This window comes from Sminthopsis crassicaudata, chromosome 4 (assembly GCF_048593235.1).
Source record: "Sminthopsis crassicaudata isolate SCR6 chromosome 4, ASM4859323v1, whole genome shotgun sequence".
In the NCBI taxonomy this organism is placed as follows: domain Eukaryota; kingdom Metazoa; phylum Chordata; class Mammalia; order Dasyuromorphia; family Dasyuridae; genus Sminthopsis; species Sminthopsis crassicaudata.
In genome coordinates this window covers 27,524,162-27,535,650 of record NC_133620.1, presented here as the reverse complement: position 1 = coordinate 27,535,650, position 11,489 = coordinate 27,524,162, and the positions used below count along the sequence as shown (strand labels likewise).

General features: G+C 44.3%; 1 protein-coding gene across 2 annotated transcripts in view; it reads left to right on the top strand.

Moving 5' to 3' along the window:
* Positions 1 to 9,988, top strand: part of LOC141541683 (cytochrome P450 4B1-like) — a 24,527-nt gene extending 14,539 nt beyond the window's left edge. For both annotated transcript variants that reach the window (XM_074266018.1, XM_074266019.1), the window contains 6 exons: positions 478 to 584; positions 920 to 1,110; positions 5,449 to 5,582; positions 7,582 to 7,646; positions 8,562 to 8,644; positions 9,107 to 9,988. In XM_074266018.1, the coding sequence (XP_074122119.1) occupies positions 478 to 584; positions 920 to 1,110; positions 5,449 to 5,582; positions 7,582 to 7,646; positions 8,562 to 8,644; positions 9,107 to 9,275 (749 nt within the window). In that variant the 3' untranslated portion in view covers positions 9,276 to 9,988. The remainder of the gene's footprint in view (positions 1 to 477; positions 585 to 919; positions 1,111 to 5,448; positions 5,583 to 7,581; positions 7,647 to 8,561; positions 8,645 to 9,106) is intronic.
* Positions 9,989 to 11,489: the final 1,501 nt, after the last annotated feature.

Genomic DNA, 11,489 nt, shown 5'->3' with positions numbered 1-11,489 from the left:
TCTTCTGTCCTTCCTTCCTTTCTTTTTCCTCCTCTTTTTAAGTTGACTAATTAATGAGAGCCAGAGTGATTTGGGCTTCTGTCCTTCCTTTCTTTTTTCTCCTCCTAATTTTCCTAATTTGGGCTGAAGTCATGGCTCTTAAGAAAGAAATCTAGCTGGCAAACCTCAAGATATCCTGCAAGGTTTCAGTGATTAAAATTTACATTCATAGGGCAGAACACCTGTGGGTAAGGCTATGATGTGCCTTATGTGGACAGAAGGAAGAGAAGGGAAGGGAAAGAAGAAAGAAAGGAAAGAGCTCTGAGGAGTGTGAGAGGCTGTCCAGACCTGACTATTCTATCCATTCCATTTGATCCCATGGCTTGTCACAATCACTTCCTCTAGCTTGGATTTTGTTTCCCCTTTTGCAAGTTGGGTGCTTGAACATATGACTTCTTTCACCTTTTCCAGTACTTACACTCTGATGTTCTTGCACAGACAAGGTGATTAGGACCAGAAAAGCTGCTCTGAAGGAGGAGGAAGAACAGGAAAAGATTCAAAGAAAGAAACGCCTGGATTTCCTGGACATTCTTCTTGGAGTTGGAGTGAGTTCTATGGGATTCAATTCAGGGGAAGCCAACATGGATCTTGAAAGTCCTTCCACTCTCCTTGCTCCAAGTAGTGTCTGTCTCTCTCCTGATTCTACTGCTGCTCTTGTGCATTTGCTCTTCATCACTAGAAAGGGAGACCAGTGGGGGAAAAAGACTGCTTACCCAGGACTTCCTTGGGGAGCTTGGGAGGGACAGGTAACCTCCCTCTTATTTCCTACTCTGTAGAAGCTCTTATTGAGGGGAAGTTCTCTTTAGAGAGAACCCCCTACTTTAAATCATTCCTGTTGTGTCATCCATCCACTTTTTGTCACTTCCATTCCTTCCTAAAGGATGAGAACAAGACTAAATTGTCAGATGCAGACTTACGGGCTGAGGCAGACACATTCATGTTTGAGGGTCATGATACCACTTCTTCTGCCATCTCCTGGTTCCTGTACTGCATATCCCTCCACCCAGAGCACCAGCAGCAATGCCGGGAGGAGGTCCAGGACATCTTAGGAAATCGTGACACTGTCCAGTGGTAAGCCCTGGGCCTTCCTTGACTCAAGACTCAGTTAGAAATGTTCCAGGAGTTGCAGGGACTCTATCAAGGGTTGATCTGCTCCCTCAGACTCTGCCACTTAGTAATATTGTAGCCAAACCAAACCTTTTCCCTTTTCTAAGTCTCATTTTCCTCATCCATAAAATCAGGGGATTGGACTTACTTGATCTCTAAGGAATCTTGGAGGACTAAATCTCCAATCCAATGATTGCATTCCCATGGTTGATCCTAAGGGCATAGTAGTCCCTAATGTGCCCCATTGGATGAGTTTAAGGGAGCTCATCATCCTCCATGAGTCTACCCTCATGGGACAAGTCCTTTTCCCAGATCTTCATATAGTCCTCCTGACAATATGAGAAGCTATTCCCTATTTGAGCTTGAGATCTCCTGGCAGTGGGACTGCAGCTTCCTGGGGAATCATCACATCTACTTGGGTCTACCTCAATTTCTAGATCCAAGGCTTCATGGTTTTCCAAATCTTCCTAATCTCTGAATCTTTCCTTGACTATGCAAATAATCCTTCATGCACTTCCCAAAATCAGAGAATTTAAGATTTGGAAGTGATTCCAACAATCCCAACTTGTGCATGAAAAGAACCTCTGCCTTAATGTACCCAACCAAGAGATTGTGTCTTCTTGGAGAACTCCAGTTCAGGGGGAGCCCACCAGCCCTGGGGACAGCTCACTCTATTTTGTCACCATCTCTTGTTAGAGAGTTCTTCCTGATACCCAGAAGTTTTTGCTACTTTTCTCCCTACTTCTCATTCTGCCTTTTGAAGGACGAATCTCCTCCCTTTTCCACAGGGCAGCCCTTTGAACACTTGAAAACAGGTTCCTTCTGACTCTTTTCTTCTCCAGTTTGAACAATTTCTCCAGTTCCTTTGACTGTTCCACATGTGATGGGGGCTCAGAGTCCTTTCCCATTCTAGTTTTCCTCCTCTAGACACTTTCCATTTTATCCATGTCCTACTTAAATCACAGCACTTAGAAATTAACACAATATGCTGGAAGCTGTGTTAGCATTTCTAGTGCTTTAAAGTTTGCAAAATATTTTGTATATATTAAATCATTATGGCCTCATAACATCCCTGTGAGATCAATTCTGTTATTATAACCTGCATTTTGCTGATAAGGAAACAGATACAAAGAGGTTAAAATGATGGTTCAGAATCCTACATATAGAAAACATCTGAGGCAGAATTTAAAGTTGGATCTTATTGACTCCAAGTCCAGTGACCTAAACATCCCACTTTTTAGTGTTATATTGTCTCCCTTAATCTAACCCAAGATTCATATAACTATGAACTCCTAATGAACACATTGAGCTCGTGGCCCCAGATCTTTTTCACACAATTTGTTAACTCTATCTGCCTCATTTTGTATTTACAGATTTTTTTTTTAAAAAACACAAGTGGAATTTCATTTTTCCCTCAAATTTCATCTTACTATATTCAGTCAAATGCCTTGGGCCATCAAAATCCCCTTGGATCCTGTTTTCTTTAGTGTTAGCTCTCCCTTTCAACTGTGTGCCATCTGTATAGTTGGTGAACACACCATCTGTGTCTTCATCCAAATCATTACTACAGCTGACGGCTAAGCACAGATCCTCTGCTGTACCATCCAACTGGGAACCTCTTCCCATACTGGACGTTTACTCTTTTGAATTCTGCCAATCAACCATTTCTGAATCCATTTAATTGCATTAGCATCTAGTCTACCTCTTTCTATTTCCTTCGCCAGATTAACAAGAGCTAACATTGTCAAAAACTTGGCTGAAAACTAAGTAAATTGTATCCAGTAATGTGTAAGCACTTAATTTAGTAATTCTGTTAAAAAAACAAGTGATGTGAGCCTAATATGACCACCTAGTATGATCACTGGGATCACTGCTTCTTCTTCTAGATGTTTGCCAATCACAAACATCTTCTTAAAGATTGATATAGAGAAGTTCACTGGCTTAATGTTTATAGAACCTGTTCCCTTTCTCCCTCCACTCCTTAAAGAAAAAGTTCAGACATTTGCCTATCTTTGTAGTACCTCCCCAGTTTTCCCTGACCTTTCAAAAACCACTGACAATGACTCAGGTTGTTTTTATTGTTGTTGTTTTTAAGACCTGAAGATATAAAGTTCAGCATTGTCAGAGGACTTTTTTTATTATTATAGCTTTTTATTTTCATGGGTAATTTTTCAGCATTGACAATTGCAAAACTTTTTGTTCCAACTTTTCCCCTTCTTCCCCCCATCCTTTCTTCCAGATGGCAGGTTGACCAATACACGTTACATATGTTAAAGTATATATTAAATATATTGTTATGTTAAATACAATGTATGTTATTTTGCTGTACAAAAAGAATCGGACTTTGAAATAGTGCACAATTAGCCTGTGAAGGAAATAAAAAATGCAGGTTGATTGTCAGAGGACTTTAATCCTATTAGCTATTTTCTTACTATCTCTTGCCAGGGCAAAGGCCATTGTTCCTGGCAAAGAAAACAGACATGAAGCAAGAACTCTGCTTTCTGTCTGTTGGAAATCATCATCATCATCCCATTTAGCCAAAGCAACAGCCTGGCCCTTCTCGTTCTTTTTTCTTCCAATAAAACTAACAAAAATCAGCTCCTTTTGTTCTTAGATTCCTTTTCAAAATCTTGGATTATTCCGAAATTTACTGACATGATTTAAAAAAAATTCCTACCCATTTTTACAGGATTGTACCAGAGAACTTGTTCTACTTCTGTCTTCCTTCCATTTCTTTTGTAAATCTAAGGGTTGAGGAACTGCCTGCATATCCTCATCATTCTCTTCAGATATAGCCCCTTTTCTTCATCTTTAGAAATGTTTCCTTTCATAATTTAGTTTCAATGTCTTTTTCCATTTTTATGTCCTGTTGTTTGCACTTCCCAACAACAAAAGAGGGCAGCCTCTCCTATTTCCTGCTCTTATTTTCACCTCTTATTTTCTGTGTCTCTGCTTCTAATTCATGTCTAGTAGAGGAGATAAGATTTGGACTCATAAGCAATACAGTTTTAAGGTCCTGATGGTCCTTCCCTTGCCAAACCAAACGACAGCTCTCTATGACTTAGTAATTGGTAGAATAACAGGGCTGCCATGTGGAGAAGGGTAGCTTTTCTACAGCCGGAGAAGTTCTTTCTCTGCTGGCCCAGATTCTGGTAAAGAGCATCTCTGAGATGATCTGAACTGGTTCTTGGAAGATAGGACCATGGGAACATCATGTTGCCCACACTGTAAACCTCTTCAGCTTCGGAGGATATGCTGAGGTTTTTTTGTGTTCTTCTAACGAGGCCTTGGAAAATTCAGGGTCTCACCTTTATCTCCTTCATCACATCAAAGAAGGCCTTAGAGGAAGACCCTAGTGTGTCTTAATTCACAGGGCACTCTGGATTACAAGGCTATTGACCAAGATCATAGAATCATAGAATCATAGAATTTGAGACTCTCAGATCTAGGGTAGAATTCAGGGATATTTTGTCCAAGCTGTAATCAGATTCTGCAACATCCCTGACAAATGGCCATCCAGTCGCTGGCAGAAGAACCTCCAATGAGAGAAAACTTCTTACCTTCTGGGGCAGGAGCCCAATTCATTTTTCTCATCTCTAACCGGTACACAGCTAAGGATGAAGTCAGAATTTCTACCATTCCAAACCAGGTTTTCTTTCCACGCCCATTCCCTGCTAGAAGGCATGGAGCACTTCCCTTCTCTGTATTCTCAGCAGCTTAGTGGAAGACTCTGTATATGATAGATGATCAATCAGTGTTCAGCTGAATTGATGACGGCCCTGCTCACTGAATTTTTCTCTTTCTTTCCTGAACCCCTTTAAGGATAGCTCCATGTTAAGCATTGAGGGAGTGAAGGGAAACATTCAGGGAGCTTTCAGTCTGATGGAAACAAGGAGGAAATGTTGAGGGGTTATTTGTGAGATCACAGGCACAGGCTCTGAGTGCCTGAAGGGCTCAGATGACACTTGCAGGGGGCTCATGGAGGACTCACCCCAAGAAATGCATGTGCAGGACCATAAAGGGAGAAGAGAAAGAAATAGAGATGAAGAAGGAGGACCTTGTAGGTGGGGTAACCTGGAAGAAGACCTGGAGGACCAGGATCCAGACTTAGAACTGAACACTTGGATAGGTCCATCACTAGGGGAAATGGGGGGTGGGGTTATTCCATACCCCTCTCCTTGTCTGCTCAAGCTAGTTGGAAGGTGGGTCTGATCTGGGGTGTCTGGGGAATCCAGATAGCAGGACTGGGGGGGCTGCTGCCTGCTCCAAGCTGACTGGAGATGGGACTCTTCTTCCATGCAGGGAAGACCTGGGGAAAATGACCTACCTTACTATGTGCATCAAGGAGAGTTTCCGCCTCTATCCCCCAGTGCCCCAGATATACCGCCAGCTCAACAAGCCTGTTACTTTCATGGATGGGAAGTCGCTGCCTGAAGGTAGGATGAGGGTGGCTGTTGAGCCTGGGTGTCGGAGATCTGGGACAAGTCCTGATTACTCTGAATGTTTGGCCAGGTCTTTCCCCAGGTGTCATGCTTAGAGAAATCCCGTCCATCTAAAATCCCAGCCACAAGTGTGTGTAACCTAGGCAAACCTAGTAAACAGCCACAGCAGGAACTGCTCCCAGCAATGATGAGTTCTCTGACTCCTCATATTGGCCACAGAGACAGAGTGTTCCCTGCCAGAGATTATTGACACATCTCTCCCGATCCAAACAGCAATAATAAAAATGACAGACATTGTGTGCCAGGCACAGAGCTAAATGCTTTCTTATGGACTAAACAGCTCTAAAATCTCACACAATCGGACCCAAAGGAGGGAGAGCCCAACATTTTGGAACAGGGAGTCTGAGGGTGTGGGAGCCATCTTGGCTGTGAAAGCTGGTGAGGTCTAAGAGATCATAACTGCTTCACCTACATTGGGAGTTCTGAAACATAGGTCTGTGAACTTATTTTTAATTTTAAAAATTAAATAGCTATATTTCAATATAATTAGATTCCTTTGTAATCTCTTGTATGTTACTTTATGCATTTAAAAACATGACTGGGGGTGCAGCTAGATGGTACAGTAGTTAGAAAACCAGTCCTAAAGTCAGGAAAATCTGAGTTCAAATCCAGCCTCAGACACTTAAGATTTATTACCTATGTCCTCCTAAGTGAGTCACTTAACCCCAATTGCCTTGCCAGTTAAAAAAAAAAGCCCTTCAAACTCCCCCCAAAAGAAAACAAAATAAAAGCCCTGTGACTCTGAGGAGTCTATATGCTTCCCTATTCTGCCCACAGTAGGGGTTGGGGATCCATGACATTCAAGTAGAATAAGAACACTGGATATAAATGAAGCGGAGGAGATCCAGAATGAGGAGTCTGGATCTAGAAACTCTGAAGCTGGTTCTCACAATCTTTTGGGGGGAAAGAAGAGGATGTGAACTAAGGAGTCTCAGCCTCCACTGTCTGACTCTCCTGCATTCCTTTCTTGGTGTTTAAATCACTGCCAAGCTAAAGGTGCCCCGGAGGGGTGGGTGGATTGCCAGGCATGTGTTTCCCACCCTGCCTGGATCAGGAGGTGTGACCTGGCTCTCAGCCTGGTACTGTAGACACAGAGGCATTAGCATTCTATCACCTCCTCCCTTCCCCCCGGGGCCTCTTACTGGTTCCCAGGTTCTAAGGATTCCCATTGGGTCTCAGGTGTCTGCCATGCCAGGTCTGGCCTGGCTAGTACCCTTGTAGATGCGGCCAACATTGGTTTTTTTTGCCCATGTGTCCCTGTCTCAAGCCCTGGAGACTGGTGCAGTCTCCCTCTTACTATCACATCCCCCCTCCTCTGTCCTTGGCCTGAAGTCAGCCCACCGACTTCTCAAGGTTCATCAGGATTTGTTTGTGCTTTGGTTGTTTGTTTTATTGCCACCAAATCCAGAGACATTGAAATCCTGGCCCTACAGCTCTCCGTGTCCTTGAGTCTCATGAAGGCCCCAGTCATCTTCTAAATGAAAACCTGATCTGCCATCTTGATTTATTCCTCATTCCTCCCAATTTTCCCAACAATTTGAGGGATTTATTGGGCCTTGGGGAGTCCAAAGAGGTCCAGTCCTCCCTCACAGAAGAATCTAGATCATCTTTCTCCATTCTCATCTTTTCAGCCTGACAGACAGCCTTGACTGGGAGTCAGGAGACTTTAGTTTGATTCCCCAGAGATCAAGACACTTCCAGAATCCCTTCCATTCTCAGATTTTAGGGTCTAAAGGAGGTGAGCAAGTGGACACATTGGAGGGAGAGCTGTGCTGGGAGTCAGGAAGACCTGGCTTCTGGACCAGAACTTAGCCTTTCAGGGGTCTCTAAGAGTTGTGTTAGATGTGAGTGGCCTGTCTGCATCAGAGGAGAGGCTGAGCCCAGCAATGAAACCACAAGACTGTTCTGGAATCTCTCTCTCCCTCTCTCACAGGTAGCCTGGTCTCTCTCCACATTTATGCGCTCCACAGGAACCCAGCTGTGTGGGACAAGCCTGAGGTATCCCCAACATCACATCGCAAGGAAGAGCAAGATGGGCCAGAGGAGAGAATCCCCAGGAGGGAGGGGGAGTGAAGGGGAGGAGTAGGGGGAGACCTGCCTTAAACAGGTTCAGGAAGCCAGACTAAGGGGCTTGGGTTGGGGGAGGGTTAAGGGCTCCTTCTGCTGGGGAAGAGCCTTTCCCACTAACCCTCTCCCACTTTTACCTTCACTGCCTCTGCCTGTATCTCCACATTCACTTACTCTCTTCGTGCTCCTAACCTTGAAGGTATTTTGGACTCATCCCTTTATCTCCTATCCCCATCCAATCATCTACCAGGGATCTATGCATTCTACCTCTCTGGCAGATGGGTGGATTTCATCATTCGAGTCCATCCCCCTTTCTCTATTTCCACGACTACTGTGACCATCTGCCTGGCTTATGACCATTCTAACCATGTCCTGGTCTGCCCTCATTTCCCCATATATTGGAGGTGGAAGGGAAAGGAAAAAGTCTTGCTTCTCGATAGGTCATCCCCAAACAGGTCACTCTGCTATTGAAAAATCTTTAGGGGGCTCCTACTTTCTCCCAGGTGAGGTTCAGATGCTTCTGCCCGACATCCTCTAATCATGCTGTTATTATTCCTTGGCACCATATTGGCTCTCCAGGCTTCTGTGAGATCACTCACATGTATACATTCTGGGTTCTAGCCATCAGCCTCTACTACTATTATGTCCCAAGCATTCCCTGCATCTCCCAGCCTCAGAGCCAACTTCACCTTGTGTCTGGAATACATTCTGTCTGCAGAATCCCAGGCTCTTAGCCTACCAAAGTGGCATGAGACATCAAGGGCCTCTGGACCAACTCCTTGTCCGGTTTGCCCACCTAGCAAGTGTCAGAGGAGGGTGTGACTTCAGGTCTTCCTCTCGTTGCAGGTGTTTGACCCCCAGCGCTTCTCTCCAGAGAACTCCTCTACTCGTCATCCTTATGCATTCATGCCCTTCTCAGCTGGACCCAGGTAGGTGCAGTCTCCAGCATTTGATTGGGGTGGGGGAAGCCACATCAAGGATTCAACTGGAGCCTCTCAAATCTATCCCCCTGTGTACTCTACCAGGCCAGACCTGAGGGAAATCTGCCTCATTCTCAGCCCATCTACTCCTCCACAGGCTACTTGGAGTGGGTCTCTGAGTAAGGATGGCCTCCTAGGAGCCTTGGAAGAGAGAGTTGGAGGGGTGAAGGGATGTTCTGATCTCCGGGTATAGTTGAGGGTAAGGGAAAGGGAATTTTGCCTCTATTTGAGAGATGCCATAAAGACTTGAGTTCAAATTCTACCTTCAAATTCTGCTTTTGATGTCTGTTAAGTTTACAGCCTGCTTGTTCTCCTGACAGGCCCTAGGAGCCTGAGCTTTTTCTGTCTCCAGCTGTGGAGCAATCCTACTAAGGAGGCCGATTTTGTGTTTCTCTCCCTCTCTGACTGTAGGAACTGTATCGGGCAGCAGTTTGCCATGATGGAAGTGAAGGCCGTCACAGCCCTATGCCTCCTTCACTTTGAGTTTTCTCCAGAGCCCTCGAGGCTGCCCATCAAACGGCTTCAGCTCGTCCTGGGTGCTAAGGATGGCATCTACCTTAATTTGAAGAAGCTGATGTAGGAAGGAGCCCAGTCTGGCGGTGGTGCTGAATCCCATTTGCTGATGCGACCTGAACGTGACCTTGGTGCCCTGGGGAATTAAGTCCCAGTGTGTTGATTTTTGTCTCTACTTGGACACACACACACACACACACACACACGGGCACACACAGACACACACACACACACACACGCACAATATATGCAAGAAATATCTTCTAAAAATATAAAAATATCTCATCTCCTTCAAGATTGCTTTAGTTTGCAAGAGCTCTTTGAGGTTTATAATTTAAGATCTTCATTTTACAGGGGAGGAAACTGAGGTGCTGAGTTACCTCGCCTTCCTTCAGAGCCTGCTTCATGTGAAACCTCCTACAAGAAGCCTGGCCCAATCTCTTTAACTATTAGCACTTATCCTCTCTAATTTATATTGTATATTATTGTCTGCACTTAGCGGTTACTTCGTGACATTTTCTATTCCCAGAAATGGAAGCTCTTTGAAGGCAGGGCCTGATTCAGTTTTATCTTTGTACTCCCAGTGCCTTTCACAGTGTCCTGCACAAAGGAGAGCAGTGATAAGTAACTTGAAGTAACTTGGAGAAGGAACAGTGTGAGGCCAGAGAGCAGTGGGTGTTTGCAGGGTGCAGAGAGTTCAGTTAGCTGGAGCTTTGGAGAACATGAGGCTGCTTTTGGGAGAAGGAATAATAATAATAAAACAGCTAAATTTGTATATCATTTTGACATTTGCAAAGTGTTTTATGTACATTATTTTACCTGAGTCTTGACACAACACTGTGATATAGGTGGTGTTGATAGCTCCATTTTACAGATAAGGAAACTGAGATTGAAAGAGATTAAAGGCCTGGACCAGGACCACACCGATAACAATTGTGAGAGGGAATATTTGAACCCAGGGCTTTCTGATGCCTTCGAGCAGTTAGTTGGTGCTAAAGGGCTGGACATGGAGCCCTGAATTCAAATCCAGCCTCAGATTCTTACTTGTTGTGTCATCCTGACCAAGTCACTTAATCCTGTAAAATGAGTTAGAGAAGGAAATGGCCAACCACTCCAGTATCTTGGCCAAGAAAACTCCAAATGGGGTCACAAAGAATCTGACATGACTAGACTATACTCTAAGACTGTAATGATAGGCCGTTATCAAATGTGGAAGTCCTTAAATATCAGAAAAAAGTCCAAATGGTCCAAATGGTAACAGGGAACGACTGAAGATCTTAGAGCAGAGGACTCTGCTTTTTCCCAAACCTGTGCATTAGTAAGAGGAAATCTGTGAAGAATGGATAGGGGAGGGAGTGACTTGTTAGGAGGCTCTGAATAGTGATGGGGAACATTGTGCTCCTATGGTGGCCATGGGAATTGAAAGGGAAGGATCAATGTGAAGGGTGTAAAGATAGAATTGATGGAACTTGATAACTTAGTGAGGAACAGGAAAATGGAAGAGTCTTTCAGGTTTGACCATAGAAAGGTGGATGACAGGTGAAATGAGAGAGTCAGCAAGAATAAGTTTCGGAGGAAAGGGATGAGCTTGGTTGAGAACATTGGATTCATGGGTATCTGAGTGGAAAAGGAGCAGAAGTCAAGAGGAATCCCCACAATGAGGGGCAAGGGAACAGAAAAGAAGCCAGTATTAGAAACAAGAAGGAGAGATCAGATAAGTGGGGTGTCCCGAGATGAACTAAGAGGAAGCAGCCAAGTAGCGGGCATGGAGTCAGGAAGCCTTGTGTTCAAATCCTGCCCCAGCTACGTTACTAGCTGACTCTGAGAAAACTATTTTCCTTTCTGTCATTTAGGGATAATAATAATAATAATGATAATCCTAAGGGGGCTCAAGAGGGTGAGGATCAGATACACAGTGTGAGAATGAGAAGGTGTAGAGGCTGGAGGGGAAGAAACATTTTCCAGGCCTTTTCACAAGGTAGGGGCTTAATGCAATGTCTATGGGATAGAATGGAAATCAGATTGTTTTTCAGGTAATTCCTATTAGCTACCTCCACCTATTGCTCCTTCTCCACACATCTTCTCCCAAACATGCACACAACACACTGCAAGGCAAGACAATTTTTCAGTTGGAGAGACAAAGTCTGTGGATGTTTAGCTAATTCTGGAACCCATCAGTTGCATGTCAAACTCTAAATTCTCTTTTTCCTATGCTTTAAGGTCCTTTTCCAGAAGCATTGTCCAGTGCTTGGAGTCAGGAAACACTTGGACCTGAATCATA